Source organism: Haematobia irritans, chromosome 5 (assembly GCF_050003625.1).
Source record: "Haematobia irritans isolate KBUSLIRL chromosome 5, ASM5000362v1, whole genome shotgun sequence".
Taxonomy (NCBI): Eukaryota; Metazoa; Arthropoda; class Insecta; order Diptera; family Muscidae; genus Haematobia; species Haematobia irritans.
The window spans coordinates 112569399-112589793 of record NC_134401.1 but is presented as its reverse complement, the minus strand read 5'-3'; the positions used below and the strand labels follow the sequence as shown (position 1 = coordinate 112589793).

General features: G+C 32.4%; 1 protein-coding gene across 6 annotated transcripts in view; it reads right to left on the bottom strand.

Moving 5' to 3' along the window:
• Positions 1-1832: 1832 nt before the first annotated feature.
• Positions 1833-20395, bottom strand: part of Galphaq (G protein alpha q subunit) — a 68317-nt gene continuing 49754 nt past the window's right edge. For 3 of the 6 annotated variants that reach the window (XM_075312216.1, XM_075312215.1, XM_075312217.1), the window contains exon 9: positions 1833-9777. In XM_075312216.1, coding sequence (XP_075168331.1) covers positions 9695-9777 — 83 coding nt within the window. In that variant the 3' untranslated portion in view covers positions 1833-9694. Of the gene's footprint in view, positions 9778-17186; positions 17605-20395 lie in introns of those variants that run through there. The other 3 variants (XM_075312213.1, XM_075312214.1, XM_075312212.1) reach the window with 1 other exon arrangement.

Below are 20395 nucleotides of genomic sequence, written 5' to 3'. Positions count from 1 at the left end.
CTTTCTATTAAAAAAAAAAAATTTTGACAAAATTTTCCATTAAAATAAAATTTTGACAAAATTTTCTATACAAATATAATTTTGGCAAAATTTTTTCTAGAAATAAAATTTTGACAAAATTTTCTATAGAAAAAGAAATGTTGACAAAATTTTCTATTGAAATAAAATTTTGGCAAAAAGTTTCTATAGAAATAAAATTTTGACAAACATTTTCTATAGAAATAAAATTTTGACAAACCTTTTCTATTGAAATAAAATTTTAAAAAAGTTTTCTATAAATTCGATATCTTTAAAAAATTTAATTCGTGTTATTTCATGCCCAAAAAATTGTAGCTGATAAGAGGAAAAATCATATTTTTTCATACTAACCAGAAAAAATTGTTCAGAGAGATAAGATTTTTTAAATTTTATAGAAAATTTTGGTCAAATTTTCAAGTTTGGAAGATTAGTTTTAGCACGAGTGGCACCGTGACTGTGCTACGTTTTCAAGTGGGACCTATTTTCGCATTCTGGGATTTGACAATGGTGCCAACTATACACACTTTTGTTGTTCCGAATGGCGTTGTATGGCAATAGATTAACCTATAGCGTGGCAGGCCTTTTTTTTCTTAAATTTTCATATTTTTTTTTTTTTCAATCAGGGGGCTAATCACGGCATTCGATATCGAATTCATAATCGTATCGAAAAAATTGTCGATACGATTAGAAGTTTGGATCACGGCATTCGATCGAAATTTAATGTAATTTCTCTAGCATTGCCGACAGCAAACAACGAAGCAGAACAAAATGAAATGACAAAATTAAGTTAGCGGCACAAAATAGAATGAAGATTTCAAAGTAAATTGTATTGCATTATATCTTATGGACCCATATCTCTTTTTACATTCCTCCGAATTCCTTCCTAATTGGAGGATGAGATAAATATAAAATAATTCGGCGACAAATTAGGAATAAATGTGCGCATTGTTATTGGTGTAATAAGTACATGGGTTTGAAATAGTGTGCACTGTTAGAAAGTCACCTTTGGAAGCTCAATGGACGATTTCGGCTGACGAAGGAGGCGTTCAATGAAAAATAATTTTTGGTGGCACGTCAACGTCAATTTTATCGCTTTACAATTGTCTGCCGTCTTAAAACTTTTTGCCAGTGGAAGCCTTCATCATTCACTATTCTTACAAGGTGGTCCAGAAGCGTTATGTTTTCACGGAATGGTACGGTAATTGGTTAATCACAATCTCTTGAATATCGATCTAGCATGTGCACTTTATATATGGTTCTTTGCCAAGCTAGGATGCTCGCTCCCGAACTCGACTATGACCAATTTTTGTTTAACTTATTGGAGTTGCATTAGTCCTAAACATTCATATGTTCATTATATGTAAATTTACTACAAATTATCAACAAATCGAACTAAAACTAATATATTTTACTATTCCTATATGGCGAAAACAATGTAAAAAACAAGTGAAAAATGTTTTACGATTGCAATTTACCAATCGAAAAAATTGTCGATCAAAAAAACTCGATATCGACTCCCGTGATCCGAAAAATTTAGATTTCGATCAAAAGTTCTCGATATCGAATGCCGTGATTAGCCCCCAGCTAGGATTCATTTTCATCAGTTAAGGTTCATTTTATTTACACCAAAAGTGAAAATGATGCCTAATTTTATTTAGCGTCGATTTTAATGCTTTTGTTGGGGCTTCTATTCATTATTTGTGGATTTTGGGACTAATTTCCCTGGGACCCATTTTCATATTGCCTTTCTATAGCGAATACTCACATTCGAATTTCGTTTCAAATCTGGAAAATATGATAACACTATTAGTTGGTTGTTTTTTGTTTGTACAAGACATTTTTAGGCGATTTTACGCATGTTTTATTATACAATTTTTGTTTTTTTTTTTTAAAAAGGACGATTTATTTTACAAATAAATTAATTTTTGGTTACATTTACGAACAATTTTCGAAATCCAATACATACATAGTTATTCCATTTAAAGATTGTTTTGTTGTTGTTGTTGTTGTTTGTTTGTTTTACTGTGTTTGAATACTATACAGCAAATGATGTATGGTGGTTGATTGATTTGTTGGTTGTTTGCTTGCTTGCTTGGTATTATGATGTACTTAACAAAATTCTTCAAATTGCTACTGGGTATATATATGTAAATTTATATATATTTATTATTATTAGTAGTAGTATTTATATGATGCCGCTAAGCAAATAAAAATGAAAACGTATTCTAATAAACAAGGCAGCTGTTCAAAATGATGTATTCTTTGTAAGGTGTTTCTCTTTTTTTGTTTTTGTTTTGATTCATACATTTTGAATAAGTTTTATTTTATTTTGTTTGTTTAAAAACTAATGCATTAAACAGGAGAAGAGAATAGATATAGATTTGGAGAATTTCATAATATTGATTTTATCATCATCATTATATTTATAATGACTTTTCTTTAAATTATTTTATGTATAATGCATTATGTAGTATTGTAGTGTATTTTCAAAACTTTGTGGTTTTTATTTTTATATTATTGTTACATCTATCTTTTTGTAGTTTAGTTTCGGTTGTGTGCGTGTGTATTTCTTTTTGTTTGTATAGTATAGTAGTAGTCGTAGCTGTTGTAGTAGTTATAGTAGATGTAATAGTATCTGTGTTCATCAATTTTTCTTTTCTTTTCTTGGTAATTTTACATTAAATGTATTGAAGAATTATTAATTATGAATAATTTTTCCTTTTTCTTTTTTGTAGAGTTAGGAGGGGTTAAAATTTACGACCTTGGTTTGTTGTATGTATTTATTAATTTTCTTTAAAAAAAAAAAACAAACATAATTATAAATTTTTAAATAAAAATTATTTTTGGGCTATGTAAGGGAGGGTATACGTAAAAAATTTTCCGAATGTCCGAAATAGTCGTTTTAGGCAAACAAAGGCTGTTTTGTGTTATTAAAGTATTTGTACAAAGCGATTTACGAATATATTTTAATACACCCATGGAAAAAAGTCTGCCAATGAATTGATTGACGTATGAAAATTCGTAACATTTTTGAGATTTTAACAATTATACAAACGATATTTAACAAAAATATAACAAGTTTTTTTTGCCTACTCCAAGCTTCAAATGACCTAGAAACTTTGTTGCTTTTAGGTGTGTTTTATTGAAAGATTCGCGTTTGAACAAAGACTGCCTAAAGGCAGGTTTGGGCTTTAGAGGGTTTACCTATTTTGTTTATAGAAGTTGACACCTACGTTCGCCTAAATTTTGTCCACATTTGGAGGTGTCCATTTTTGAGACTTTAAAATGGAGATTAAAAGGAGAAAAGGGTGTGTACTGATGGGCATTCTAATAAAGACATTCATGTAAAGCATAGACTATAGATTACATAGAACATTCGTTTCTCTCCACGAAAAAATATGTTAGCTCGAAATATTTTTTTTGACATTTCATGTTGATTTTATTTCCGAAAGAGTCTGTTCCATACAGTAAATTGCTTTTGTGTCGTTCATAAAAAGCAAATCCACACAAAATAGTCTTTTTTTATTATTTGCATGATTTTGATTGAAATTCTTGATCTATGATAGCAATCAAAGTATATCCCAATATGAGTATGTATTGGGATAGACTTTCTGATGAGCACCCTTTTTCATTCTCTGGGATGGACTATGGTGAGACATTTAGCGAGAATATCTACCATATGATCACTTCTAAGTATTGCTGCAACTGAATACAGCCCTTTGGTATGGAGAGTTGATTTTGGTCGCAATTCTTGATCTATGATTGCAATCAAAGTATATCACAATATGAGTATGTATTGGGATAGACTCTCTCCCTTTTCATTCTCTGGGATGGACTATGATGAGACATTTAGCGAGAATATTTACCATATAATTACTTCTAAGTATTGCTGCAACTGAACACAGCCTTTTTGTACGGAGATTTGAGTGAAACAATTCATATGCAACAACCCGAAGGCCATCACCAAGATGGCACAAACAGTGTTTGCCTTCTTAAACGAAGATTTTATGTCTTAAAGCAAGTCCCCAGGTATTGGAATAAAAGAATGGGAAATTTCTAAAGTTCAGCTGAGAGTTGTTTGTACATAAGAGAAAAGAATGGTAACAAGCTAATACTTGCTTTCTATGTTGATGATCTATGATTAGATTTGAAGATTGTTTCTAGTGAAGCAACGTGTTTTCTTGGTATGGAATTTGAAAATAAATAAAATCATATTAAATTTTTCAGAAATCATACACACAAAAAAATTTCACTAAAATTTTTCCAATTAAAATTTTAATTGAGTTTTAAAAAATATTCAATTAAAAATTTAATTGATTCAACAAATTTTTTAATTGAAACAAAAATCAATCACAAAAATAATAGTATCAATTAATTTTTTAATTGGATCAATTAACTTTTTAATTGACCTTCAATTAATTTTTTAATTGATACTATCATTTCTGTGATTGAAGACATTTCAATTAAAAATTAATTGGATCAATTAATTTCGTGATTGAATCAGAAAAAAATTATTTTGTGTGTATGCAAAGAAAATATTGGAGGGATTTAATTTCTCAGAATTCTGTCCATTAAAAACTCCAATGGAAATCACACCCATCCATGCACACAAAAAAGTTTTTTCTGATCCAATCACGAAATTAATTGATCCAATTAATATTTTAATTGAAATGTCTTCAATCACAGAAATGATAGTAACAATTAAAAAAATTAATTGAAGGTCAATTAAAAAATTAATTGATCCAATTAAAAAATTAATTGATACTATTAATGTTTGTGATTGATTTTTGTTTCAATTAAAAAATTTGTTGATTCAATTAAATTTTTAATTGAATATTTTTTAAAACTCAATTAAAATTTTAATTGGAAAATTTTTTGTGAAATTTTTTTCTGTGTGTTAAAGATATGTTGGCAATCAGTTGGTGCACTTATGTATTTGATGCTAGGAACCAGGCCAGCTTTGGCGTATAGCGTTGGTTTCTAATGTGGATAAGCACATCCTTGAAGACATTCAGAGACTAAAAGATGTATTTCGGTATATTGCTGATTCAATTAATATGGGAAGAGTGTACAAAAAGAATGGTCCAAAGATATGGGAATGCTACAGCGATGATGACTATGGTGGTTGCGTTAATACAGGATGATCCACAACTGGTGTAGTTGCTTCCTATGCTGTTGGAGCAATTTCATGGATAATCCACAGTATCCACATCCATTACTGAACCATTTTCGTTTTATATTATTTTTTTTATTTGAAGGTTCAACTTGGCGACTTCATTCATATGTTTGGACTTGCAATAAGAACAAAACTTTGTTATTCTAGCAAAAAAATAGGACCTCTTTTGTATTGGATACATCATATGATTCGCCCACACTATTTCACTAATCCAGCAAAAAATCACTCAACTTATTTAAACATATCTACTTCCCATAAACCAAATTACGGCATTGTGTTGGTTAGTTTTCTTCGAGCCGATTCTACTCCATATTAATTTTGAATACTTTCGTTTCTATGAAATTATTGTTTTTAATTATGAATTGCGTTGAATGGAATTTACTTGTTTTTTGAGCATTAAAGAATTTTGGTCTGAAAGTTTCATCCCTGTATAAAAAGTATCGATTGGAGAAAGAATATGCAGAAAAAAATATAATCCATTTTCATTTTTCCAATTAAAATGTTAATTGAATTGAAAAAAAAAAAAAAATTAAATTAAATACTTAATTGATTCAACAAAATTTTTAGTTAAAACAAAAATTAATTGTATCAATTCAATTGATTCAACAAAATTTTTAGTTAATATAAAAATTAATTGTATCAATTCAATTGATTCAACAAAAATTTTAGTTAAAACAAAAATTAATTGTATCAATTCAATAGATTCAACAAAATTTTTAGTTAAAACAAAAATTAATTGTATCAATTAAATTCTTAATTATATATATATAATACTATAATTTCAATGATTGAAGAAATTTCAATTAAAATCTAATCGGATCAATTAATTTAAAATTTAATTTAAAGACAAACAAATATATTTTTTTTGTGTAGGAAGTAGTGCGACACAATTAATGTCTTATACCTCAATGTCTTATATTTCCAAAAACCACTTTAAGTAGATTTCAACTGTCATTTGCCTTACAAAACAGGGATTTCAAATCTACTTTTAGTAGATTTTGAGACTCATGTGAATGGGCTATAACTCCATTTCTATTTTGGTCAAATTTTTGGTTTCATATTCAATCAATTTTTTTAATGACACTATAATATAAATACAAGGCAAAACCTTAATGCCGGGCGATATAGGGTCCTTTCCAAGATTTTTTTTCGATTTTCCTATGTGCAATATTTGAGAAAATTTTCCTACTGTTCGTTACACTCGGAACTTGCAATTTAATTTACTGGATTTATTGGGTTTCCCTTATACCTGAACATTTTAGATTTACCACTGCCTATCTGCTACACTGAAAAAAAAATATTGTCGTGAAACCAAAGATTTCATGTCCTTAAAAAACGAATCAGAATTTTGCTTAGCATAGAAGATACATTTCTCTCATATAAAGTTGTTTTCCTTGTTCAAAAGTCGATCAACTTTTCAATGAAGTCGTTTTGTCTTTATAGTTAAGTGAGTCGACCTAAAATTGCGTATTTTAAAATAAAAGAAAATTTTGTTTGACTAAGGTCAACTTGGCATTAATAATTCTGAAAAATCCTTCAAAATTAATGAAATTGTTTGTATTTGGAAATTTAAGTTGTTAACTTTAAAGGACTCTGATAGCACATGAAGAAAAATACTGAAAAAACGAACAAATTAAAAATTGTTTCCTAAAATTACGTATGCAAAACTTAAATATAAAAGAGAATTGTGTCTTAAATTTTTCCTTACTTCAATTCTCCGCTTCTTTGGCTCGGAATCAATACCAAAATCATTAGAATAAGGACAATATCTTTGGAACCGGGCATGCTTTTTTCAGTGTAGTTGATTAAGTAATCAATGACTTCTGGTCCAATTTCATTAGGTTCTCTGCTGTTTTTGCCCAATTTGTTTGATGTTACTAACAATCCAGAGTAAAAATTGAGAGATCTAATTTGATACGATTACATATGAGTAGATACGATGATAAGATCTAATCATATCTAATTACAATGGAAGTAGATCTGATCAGATCTCAATATTGGCCTAGATCTAATGTCTTAGATATAATAATTATAAAGCCCTACACATAGTTGGACCTGATGATTATTGATCTGGTCATATATGGAATTACTACACACAAAAAAAATTTCTGATTCAATCACGAAATTAATTGATCCAATTAATTTTTAATTGAAATGTCTTCAATCACAGAAATAATAGTATCAATTAAAAAATTAATTGAAGGTCAATTAAAAAGTTAATTGATCCAATTAAAAAATTAATTGATACTATTATTTTTGTGATTGATTTTTGTTTCAATTAAAAAATTTGTTGAATCTATTAAATTTTTAATTGAATATTTTTTAAAACTCTATTAAAATTTTAATTGGAAAAATTTTCGTGAATTTTTTTTTGTGTGTACATATAATTATATCTAATACTATTTCATCGTATCTGGGTATATCTGCTTATATCTAAAGGGGCCAATTTTGAGATCTAATCATATATGATTAGATCCCCCAATTATCTAATATATCTAATATTTAAATAATTTTATTATTTTTATCATCTAAAGATTTTATACACTCATTGAAATATGTTAGTAGACACAAAACAAGTTTGTCTAAACAGTCAAATGGAAAGGTACTTATTGTTTGCCTAATAAGGCCAGTATGCTGCATGTTACTCAGGCGTCGAAAAACTTTAATTTCACCCATATAAGAATGACAAAAATTAGGGCTAAGCACCATAAATGTTTGTTGATCGGTAGCTTTTTAGATCATTTGAAAGATGGAGATACGTAAAATGTAATTTAGTTCCTATTTTTTTTTTGGTAATTGTTTAAAATCTTATTGCCCATGTTCGCAAATCCACTTCCAGGTGAATGTGAATAAATTCCACGATTTTGGTGTCCTCCAATCCACTTACACCGGAAGTTTCGTGAAATCAATTCACTTGCAAAAGTCTTGGTGAAAGTTGAATTATGTCCAAGATGGATGTAGTTTCGGTTAAAAAAATTACTGGCGTAAAAAATTTGAAATATTTTACATTTAATTCACGAGTTTTATTAAAAAAATGTAATTTTTATTAAAAAAAAAAAAATAATAAATTAAAATAAGTCTTATTTTGATTTCCGCCTTAGTGAATTTTTGGGTGAATTTTCACGTTTGTGGATTTGACGTGAATAGTGGAATTGAAGTGGATATCCGAGCATGGGTGTATTTCTTTAACTGTTATCAAAATCTGAAAATTTCCACAATCTTTTAGTTCCAAAGGAATGCTAGAAAGTGTAGTTTCCTTTTACTTTAAAAATATATGTTTAGGAGAAAGCGAAAAATTATTTAGACATTTATTGCTACTAACACCCCGAATTAGGGTTTAGCTACCCGTATAGAAACACTTTTGTGACAAATTTAGTTTGTCTAAAATTTCGTTTGGAATCAAAGTTATTGTTTTTTTTCTGTGTACTATTTTTATAGACTTATTTCTATGGGTGTACATTCAAAATTTTTGATTTCACATTTAATTATCATACCATTGTATAGCTGATATCGGGTGCAAAAACAAAACATATGTAATAACAATTTTTACTTTTTCAAATTTTTTTCTGCAGAAACTAACAACTTGCAGCCTTTGTTAACCTAAAACTTCATTTCGAAAAAAAAAAATAATTTTTTCCTATGTATATGTTGGAGTGAGTGTTTATCGGATATTGTTTTTTTTTTTGTTTTCAGTGAGTGTATACGAGTGTTTTTCAGTAAGAGTACGATGGGGGAGTTTTTGTTTTCCATTTTTGTTCTATTATAAATATGTTATAATTATAATAAATTATAATTTAGTCATAGTATAGTACCACAAACAGATCTTCTTTATCGTCTTATACATCATTGGTTGCTATGAATGTGATTACGTTGGTATTTTGTGTTTTCTCTCTAAATTAAATTTATTTTGCTGTTGTTTCTTGCAAAAAAGAAGATTTTCAACAGTTTTAGTTTTTCTTCTTGACTAAACTTTTCTTCTCAATGATGATGTTGTTTTGTTTTTGTTTTTTTGTTTTTATTTAAATAATAATTTTTTTCTTTGTTTATTTTTTGTTTTTATATATAAAGTATATCATTTGTTATAATTAGCGTTATAAAATTGTTTTGTTTTGTTTTTTTCTTTTCATCTCGGTTTTCTTTATTTTATTAATTATTAAATTAGTAATTTTGTTTTCACTTTGTTTTATTCCTTTATCATCATGTATTCAAATATTTAATTTTGTTTTTTATCAGTTTTGATGTTTTGTGGTTTATTTTGAATTTTGTTTTGTTTGTTTTATTTTTGGTTTCCTTAAAAGAAATCTGGTATTAAATATTTTCTCTCTTGTTGTAGTATCTTTGTGGGGGTTTTTGTTTTATTATATCTTTTGTTTGTTATCAATTAAATTTTTTTTGTTTGACTTAATTTGTTGTTGTATTTGTTTAGTGAAAAAAGAAGGAATTCATTCATAATTAATAAAATCACAAAATTAGTTCTTATGGTTTTGTCTAAAGACCCGTTTAGACCAAATTGTATTCCTTTAGATTTGATTGAAGAATCGTATCCTTAACTGCTGCAAATACAAATCGTATATTTTCCGTATCTGAAAATGGTAGGGAGAATAAGAAAAAAATATATATATTAACATTTAATCGAAAGAAATATATTTATATATAGTATTTTTTACATTGGCAACCGGGCATTCTCTCAGGACTTAAATACAAACCAGCAATATTTTTGGTAATATTTAATTGAAAGAGAGAAGAGAAAGAGGGATATAAAGTTCGAGTTTAGCCTCTAAAATAAAAAAAAATAAATATAAGCAGAATGACATATTATAACGGTTTTCACAAATTTTATTATAATTTGAAGGTGAATGATACAAAGCTTTTTAATTTCCTATTTCCTAAAATAAGTTATTAAAGAAAAGTAATCGTGAAAATATGGCATTTTTAGCGCGATAATGCGAGAATAATAGCGGCCTTAAACTATCTTTTAAACCTATCAAAAATTATATTGATTAGCTATGTAATGTGAAATATTCAATCATGTGATTTTTTTCTATTTTAATACCCTCCACCATCCCATGGTGGAAATATTGCTCTAAGACTTCATAGAGTATATATATTCTGAGTCTATATAACCCTGTCCGTCCGTCCGTCTGTTGACATCACGCTAACTTCCGAACGAAATAAGCTATCGACTTGAAACTTGGCACAAGTAGTTGTTATTGATGTAGGTCTGATGGTTTTGCAAATGGGTCATATCGGGACACTTTTTCGTATAGCCTCCATATAAACCGAACCCCAGATTTGGCTTGCGGAGGCTATTGGAGGAGCAAAATTCATCCGATCCGGTTGAAATTTTGTACGTGGTACTTGTATATGGTCTTTAACAACCATGCAAAGATTGGTCCATATCGGTCCTTAATTATATATAGCTCTTCTCCTCCTTCTCTTGGAGGAGTAAAATTCATCCAATCCAGTTGTAATTTGGTACGTGGTGTAAGTACATAGTCTCTAATAACCATGCAAAAATTGGTCCATATCGGTCCATAATTATATATAGCCCCCATATAAACCGAACCCCAGATTTGACCTCCGGAGCCTCTTGGAAGAGTAAAATTCATCCGATACGATTGAAATTATTCAATGCCTTCTAACAACCATGCAAAACTTTGTCAATATCGGTACATAATTATATATAGCCCCTATATAAACTGATCCCCAGATTTGACCTGCGGAGCCTCGTGGAGGAGCAAATTTCATCCAATCCGGTTGTAATTTTGTACGTGGTACTTGTATATGGTCTTTAACAACCATGCAAAAATTGGTCCATATCGGTCCTTAATTATATATAGCCCCTATATAAACCGAACCCCAGATTTGACATCCGGAGCCTCTTGGAGGAGCAAAGTACATAGTCTCTAACAACCATGCCAAACCTTGTCCATATCGGTCTATAGTTATATATAACGCCTATATAAACCGATCCCCAGATGTGACCTCCGGAGCCTCTTGAAGGAGAAAAATTCATCCAATTCGGTTAAAATTTGGTACATTGGTGCAGATAAATCGATTCTGGATTTCCATTTACCGCACAAAAGTTCATATCGGTTCGTAATTATTTGTAGACTTCCCTATACACTAATAGAAAAAATTACGTTCCACAGTCGTGAACGAACGGTGGCGAAATGAAACGGAAAAGTGCACAAAAAATCAAAACGGAATGTTCACAATTTCGTCCACGGGCGTTCACGATTTCATGAACAGCATTCGTTTTTCTTCGACCACGAAAAGCCTTAAAATAATCGCTAGACGTTATTATGACAAGATAAGAGAGAAGTTCACCAATGTGGTATCACAATGGACTGAATAGTCTAAGTGAGCCTGATACATCGGGCTGCCACCTAACCCAACCTAACCTATTATGACAACTCCTCGGTGGTGCAATGTGCTAAAGCGTACGCGTATGGTGCAGAAAACACAAGTTCGAGTCACGGTAGCGGAAATCTTTTTTTAATTTTGTTTATAAATTCGTAACCATAACGTTTTCAGATCATGAACGCTGGTCCTTGTTTTGACAACGCATGGTGTCATTTTATCGTTCTCAGTTTGACACCACACGTGTGTCGATTCACTTTCATAAACGAATCGTTTTGAAATGAGCACGCCGTGCATGATTTTTACCGGTCAAGAACTGAATTATATACGTATTTAATCTGTTTTTATCTACTATATACCACGTATGGACTAGGTTAGGTGGCAGCCCGATGTATCAGGCTCACTTAGACTATTCAGTCCATTGTGATACCACAGTGGTGTACTTCTCTCTTATCACCGAGTGCTGCCCGTTTCCATGTTAAGCTCAATGACAAGGGACCTCCTTTTTATAGCCAAGTCTGAATGGTGTTCCACATTGTAGTGAAACCACTTAGAGAAGCTTTGAAACACTCAGAAATGTCACCAGCATTACTGAGGTGGGATAATCCACCGCTGAAAAACTTTTTGGTGTTCGGTCGAAGCAGGAATCGAAACCACGACCATGTGTATGCAAGGCGGGCATGCTAACCATTGCACCACGGTGGCTCCCCGTATTACTCGCATGAACACAAGATGTCCAATCGGGAAATTTTACTTCTAGTTTCGTTCAATTTGGATGGTGAGTCTTCTATCCTCTTAAAGAATTAAAACCGGAAGAGCGGTTTATATGAGGACTATATGGAATTTCGTATATAAACTAAATTTGATATATATATTTATGGTTCCAACATACTTCTAGATTTACAACTTCAAGACAATTACGGTGTCTAGATGTCCTAGAATTCAAAACGGTATATATACTTTAAACTTTAGATTTCCAATTTCAGGCAAATCAAATGGGGAGATCGATCTATATGGGGGCTATACAAAAACATGGACCGATACACACCATATTCGGAGCATCTATTTTTTGACCTAGCTACTTCTAGATTTCCAACCTCATGCAAATCGGATAGAAATTTTGGTATCTAGAACCCCAAAAAGTCAAATCGGGGGCTATATCAAAACATGGGCCAATGCAAATCGGATAAAAATTTCGGTAACTAACACTTCAAGAATAGAAATCGGTAGATAGCTTTATGCGGGGGTTATATCAATACATGGACCCTTATAGCCTTCTTTGAACTGCATCCGGATAGAAACGAATCTGTGCCAAATTTCAGGACAAAAGCGCTAATATTGAAGACTGTAGAGTGATGGGCCTTTGATAGCAAAGTGCAAGTGCGTTAGTCTTGCAAGACGAAGGCCCGGGTTCGATTCTCGGCCGGGAATTATTGAATTCTTTATATTTACAACCGGTCGCACTTCCAATCTATAAATAAAAACAAGACTAAATAAGTATATGCGGCCGTAAGTGCAGCCAGACCGAATCTTATGTACCCTCCACCATGGATTGCATAGAAACTTCTACTAAAGACTGTCATACACAATCGAATTACTTTGGTTGTGGTAATACTTACCGATGGCAAGGTATCTTAAAACTTCTTAACATCATCTTCTAAATTGTAAGTTAGTCCACGTAGGGTATATATTAAACAAAGGCGGATTAAATAGGTATATAATTCAATTCGTGACCGGTATATAACAGGTTGGCTGATAAGTCCCCGCTCTGACACATAGATGGCGTCGCTAGTATTAAATGCATATTATTTTTATATAGTACCAACCTTCAAATGATTCGTGCCAAAATTTAACGTCTGTAAGTCAACTAGTTTGTGAGATAGAGCGTCTTTTGTGAAGCAACTTTTGTTATTGTGAAAAAAAATGGAAAAAAAGGAATTTCGTGTTTTGATAAAATACTGTTTTCTGAAGGGGAAAAATACGGTGGAAGCAAAAACTTGGCTTGATGAGTTTCCGAACTCTGCCCCAGGGAAATCAACAATAATTGATTGGTATGCAAAATTCAAGCGTGGTGAAATGGGCACGGAGGACGGTGAACGCAATGGACGCCCGAAAGAGGTGGTTACCGACGAAAACATCAAAAAAATTCACAATATGATTTTGAATGACCGTAAATTGAAGTTGATCGAGATAACAGAGGCCTTAAAGATATCAAAGGAACGTGTTGGTCATATCATTCATCAATATTTGGATATGCGGAAGCTCTGTGCAAAATGGGTGCCGCGCGAGCTCACAGCTGTTAACTCGTAATACACCCGAGTTTTTCCGTCGATATGTGACAATGGATGAAATATGGCTCCATCACTACACTCCTGAGTCTAATCGACAGTCGGCTGAGTGGATAGCGACCGGTGAACCGTCTCCGAAGCGTGGAAAGACTCAAAAGTCCGCTGGCAAAGTAATGGCCTCTGTCTTTTGGGATGCGCATGGAATAATTTTTATCGATTATCTTGAGAAGGGAAAAACAATCAACAGTGACTATTATATGGCGTAATTGGAGCGTTTGAAGGTCGAAATCGCGGCAACACGGCCCCATATGAAGAAGAAAAAAATGTTGTTCCACCAAGACAACGCACCGTGCCACAAGTCATTGCGAACGATGGGCTTCGAATTGCTTCCCCACCTACCGTATTCTCCAGATCTGGCCCCCAGCGACTTTTTCTTGTTCTCAGACCTCAAAAGGATGCTCGCAGGGAAAAAATTTGGCTGCAATGAAGATGTGATCGCCGAAACTGAGGCCTATTTTGAGGCAAAACCGAAGGAGTACTACCAAAATGGTATCAAAAAATTGGAAGGTCGTTATAATCGTTGTATCGCTCTTGAAGGGAACTATGTTGAATAATAAAAACGAATTTTGACAAAAAAAATGTGTTTTTCTTTGTTAGACCGGGGACTTATCAGCCAACCTGTTATAAGGAAGTCTATAAATAATTACGAACCGATATGAACTTTTGCGCGGTAATTAGAAAAGAATTGAAATATGGGGGTCGCTTTATATGGGGGCTATATACAATTATGAACCGATATGAACCAATATGTGTGATTGGGGATCGGTTTATCTGGAGGCTATATATAACTAAAGATCGATATGAACCAAGTTGAACATAGTAGTTAACGGCAATATACTAGCACAATGTACGAAATTTCAACCTGATCGGATGAATTTTGCTACTCCAAGAGGCTTCAGAGGTTAAACTGGGGATCAGTTTATATGGGGGCTATATATAATTATGGACCGATTTGGAGCAATTTTTGCTACATGGATGTTAGAGGCCATATATAAACACCTCGTACCGAATTTCAACCAGATCGGATGAATTTTGCTCCTCCAAGAGGCTCCGGAGGTCAAATCTTGTGATCGGTGTATATAGGGGCTATATATAATTATTGCCCGATTTAGACCAATTTTTGCATGGTTGTTAGTGGCCATATATTAACACCACGTACCAAATTTTAACTGGATAGAATGAAATTGTCTTCTCCAAGAGGATCCGCAATCAATATCTGGGGATCGGTATATATGGGAGCTATATGCAATATGGACCAATTTTAGCTTGGGGAGCCACCGTGGTGCAATGGTTAGCATGCCCGCCTTGCACACACAAGGTCGTGGGTTCGATTCCTGCTTCGACCGAACACCAAAAAGTTTTTCAGCGGTGGATTACCCCACCTCAGTAATGCTGGTGACATTTCTGAGGGTTTCAAAACTTCTCTAAGTGGTTTCACTGTAATGTGAAACGCCGTTCGGACTCGGCTATAAAAAGGAGGTCCCTTGTCATTGAGCTTAATATGGAATCGGGCAGCACTCAGTGATAAGAGAGAAGTTCACCAATGTGGTACCACAGTGGACTGAATAGTCAAAGTGGGCCTGAAACATCGGGCTGCCACCTAACCTAACCTAACCTGACCTCGGTTTATATGGGGGCAATATGCAATTATGGACCAATATTAACCAATTTTTTCATGGGTGTTAGAGGTCAAATATTAACACCATGTATCAAATTTCAACCAGATCGGATGAAATTGGCTTCTCTAAGAGGATCCGCAAGCCAAATCTGGGGTTCGGTTTATATGGGGGCTATATGTAAAAGTGGTCGGATATGGCCCATTTGCAATACCATCCGACCTACATGAATAATAACTACTTGTGCCAAGTCTCGAGACGATAGCTTGTTTCGTTCGAAAGTTAGCTTGATTTCAACAGACGGTCGAATATGGCTATATCGACTCAGAATGTCACTACACACAAAAAAAATTCACGAAAATTTTTCCAATTAAAATTTTAATTGAGTTTTAAAAAACATTCAATTAAAATTTAATTGATTCAACAATTTTTTTAATTGAAACAAAAATGAATCACAAAAATAATAGTATCAATTAATTTTTTAATTGGATCAATTAACTTTTTAATTGACCTTCAATTAATTTTTTAATTGATACTATCATTTCTGTGATTGAAGACATTTCAATTAAAAATTAATTGGATCAATTAATTTCGTGATTAAATCAGAATTTTTTTTTTTTTGTGTGTACGACCAAGAATATATTATGGGGTCTTAGACCAATATTTCGATGTGTTACAAACGGAATTTCCTCTCATCCATTAACAAAACAGCTGTTAATTAAGAATCCGGTGTGATGAAGCCAGATCGAAGTTAACAAGAACTTAAGGATGTGATAATCCTAAGCATATGAAGCGAGCTACAGCAACGGACAGACGGAGAGAAGTTCACCAATGTGGTATCACAATGGACTGAATAGTCTAAGTGAGCCTGATATATCGGGCTGCAACCTAACCTAACCTAACGGACAGACGGACATGGTTATATCATCTTAGAATTTCTCCCTGATCAAGAATATACAGTGCACTCGCGGTAACGTGAACTAATTAAAACCAAGAGAGTTCACGTTAGCGAACTTCAGCGAATTTCAGAACAAAACATCGTCATATTCGTGAGATTTACACGTTCTAGCGTGATAGTCTTTTATTTTTTTTGTTATTAGTAATATTAAAAACTTAATAAAAAAAAAGATATTGGAAAAATATCAGTGGATATGGATTTATAAAGCAATTTAAATTAATAATTAAAATTCACAAAAAAAAAAATCCAAACTAGATTACTAAAAAATTCCATAGGTTTATTTGAAATTGTATTTGACATTTTGAATCTGCCCTTAACGTCAAATTTCATGTTTTTCAGCGTTACGGAATAGTTAGTGTCAGAAAAAGCGTGTTCACGTTAGGCGGTGTTCGCGTTAGCGCGAGTGCACTGCATGTACTTCATATAGTCGGAAATGGATATTTCGATGTCTTACTAACGGAATCGCAAACTTATTACACCCCCATCAACATTCTATGGTGGTGCTAATTACTTGACAATACAGCTTTTCTGCTTCGGCTCCGTCTTTGGTCGAATATTGTCTGTGGCTGAAAATATCGACTTCGCCAGAGTTTCAGTATATAATAAGATCAAATATGATGTACGGTAGAAATCGATAACACTGGTTTCATAAAAACAAATTTATTTATTTTTTTAAATAACAACACCTTTTTAGAGAAAATCATAAATAAAACAACAAATTATAATGGCAATTTATTTAAGAGTTTTGTTTAGAGGGAAGTGGGGTGAGGCTCATCATACATTATTATGAAAATATTGCATAAAACAATTTTTAAAGTAAATAATTTTCTTTTAAATATATGTATATATATTTTGTTGTATAACTATTAAAATTCAAAATTTAATAAATCATCTTTTGTCCTATAACAGCAGATCCAATTCCGTGGCAAAATAAAGAAACACAAAAATAAGAAAATTACCAAAGAAATTTTACTATAAAAAAACCGTTGGGAATGTGGTAGAAACCAGCTTGTTGTATCCATATATCCATCCATAGCAATATTTAACCCAAATTAAATTCTTTTAGAGCATTTTGCATAATTGTATCTTTTACAGCGCAAAATACAAGCTTAATGTTTTCAGTATCTGTATTTGTTTAATAAGATTTTTGTTTTTTTTTTTTGTTCACCACCATATATCAAGGAAAGAATTGAAATTAAATAAATATTTAAAAAATATATTTTTAATGAAAAAAAGAGAAATTGTAAAAAAAGAAAATAAATTCAGAATTAATGTCAAATTAATATAATTAAATTTGAACAATAAACACAATGAGCCAATAGTGAAAGCATTTTAATTTAAATAAAACTAGCCAAATGTAAATGATGAGAATAGAAATAATTAGAAAAAAATTACAATACTAGGAAAATATTTAAAATTTACTGTTATACTTGCTTTTTGTTGTTGGAAATTTTCAAGTGAAAGCTTAGAGAGGAAAATCTAAATCCACATAAACAATTTTCAATCACATAAAATTTACATAGGTTAAACAGCCACACGGTCATAAATATATTTCGATTTTCGCAAATGGAAAATTCAACTTTTCAATTCTAATGACAATCCCTACCCTAATGGTCATTACCCTCAAAAAGAGGTTACTTGGATCCAATGATTTTGACATCACCCTAAGGATTTTGATATGGGTTCCGAACCTAACATGCCGCATCTTTAAAATAAAGAAATTTTTAATTGACCTATCGAGCTAGGATCAATAAAATTAAAAAAATTAAATTCGGCCAGGCCGAATCTTATGTATCCTTCACCATGGATTGTGTAGAAACTTCTACTAAAGACTGTCATCCACAATCGAATTACTTGGGTTGTGGTAATACTTACCGATGGCAAAGTATCTTAAAATCCCGAGTAAAAACTGAGAGATCTAATTTGATACAATGAGATATGAGTAGATCCGAAAAATGGTAAGATCTAATCATATCTAATTACTATGAAATTAGATCTGATCAGATCTCAAAATTGGCCTAGATCTAATGCCTTATATATGATTATATCTATCCCTATATATAGTTGGATCTGATGTTAGATCTCTTCATATGTGGAATTATGTATAATAATATCTAATTGTGTCTCATAATATCTAGGTAAATATGCTTGGATCTACAGCGGCCAATTTTGAGATCTAATCATATATACTTAGATCCCCCAATTTTTACACGGGATTTCTTAACTCCGTCTTCTAAATTGTAAGTTAGTCCATACTTGGTATATATTAGACAAAATAAAAGCATATAAAATACGTATATAATTCAGTTTTTGACCGGTATATTTAGGGAAGGCTACTAATAATTACCAACTGATATGAACTTTTGTGCGGTAATTAGAGAGCTAGAATTGAAATATGGGAGTTGTTTTATATGGGGGTTATATACACTAATGAACCGATATGGACCAATTTTTGTGTGATTGCGGATCGGTTTATCTGGGGGCTATAAGTAACTATTGACCGATCGGATGAATTTTGCTCCTCCAAGAGGCTCCGGAAGTCAAATCTGGGGATCGATTTAAATGAGGGATATATGTAATTATGGAGTGATATGGACTAATTTTTTCATGGTTCTTAGAGACTATATTCTTACACCAAATTTACCAAATTTCAACCGGATCGGATAAAATTTGCTCCTCCAGGAGGCTCCGGATGTCAAATCTGGGGATCGGTCTATATGGGGACTATATATTTTTATGGACCGATATGGATAAATTTTTGCTTGGTTATTAGAGACCATATACTAACACCACGTACCAAACTTCAACCGAATCGGATGAAATTTTGCTCCGGAGGTCAAATCTGGATTTCGGTCTATATGGGGGCTATATATAATTATGGACCGTTATGGATAAATGTTTGCATGGTTATTAGAGACCATATACTAACACCACGTACCAAATTTCAACCGAATCGGATGAAATTTGCTCCTCCAGGAGGCTCCGGAGGTCAAATCTGGAGTTCGGTCTATATGGGGGCTATATAATTATGGACCTATATGGACCAATTTTTGTACGTTTGTTAGAGACCATATACTAACACCACGTACCAAATTTCAACCGGATCTTATGAATTTTGCTCCTCTAAGAGGCTACGGAGTTCAAATCTGGGATCGGTTTATACGGGGCTATATATAATTATGGACCGATATGGACCAATTTTCGCACGTTTGTTAGAGACCATATACTAACACCACGTACCAAATTTCAACCGAATCGGATGAAATTTGCTCCTCCAAGAGGCTCCGGAGTTCAAGTCTGGGATCGGTTTATATGGGGGCTATATATAATTATGAACCGATATGCATGATTGTTAGAGACCATATAATAACACCACATACCAAATTTCAACCGGATCGGATGCAATGTGCTTCTCTAAGTGGCTCCGCAAGCCAAATCTGGGTGTCGGTTAATATGGGGCCTATACGTAAAAGTGGTCCGATATGTCTCATTTGCAATACCATCCGACCTACATAAATAACAACTACATATGCCAAGTTTCAAATCGATAGCATGTTTCGTTCGGAATTTAGCGTGATTTCAACAGACGGACGAATGGGCGGACGTGGCTAGATCGACTCAGAATTTCACCACGACCCAGAATATATTCGATTTATGGGGTCTTAGAGCAATATTTCGATGTATTACAAACGGAATGAATAAAGCTATTAACTTACAAACAAAATCCATTTAAAAATGGAGATAATAACAGATACTTCAAAGAACAACAAGTATAAACGGCCGTAAGTTCGGCCAGGCCGAATCTTATGTACCCTCCACCATGGATTGCGTAGAAACTTCTACGAAAGACTGTCATCCACAATCGAATTACTTGGGTTGTGGTATCTTAAATCGTTTTCTAAATTGTGAGTTAGTC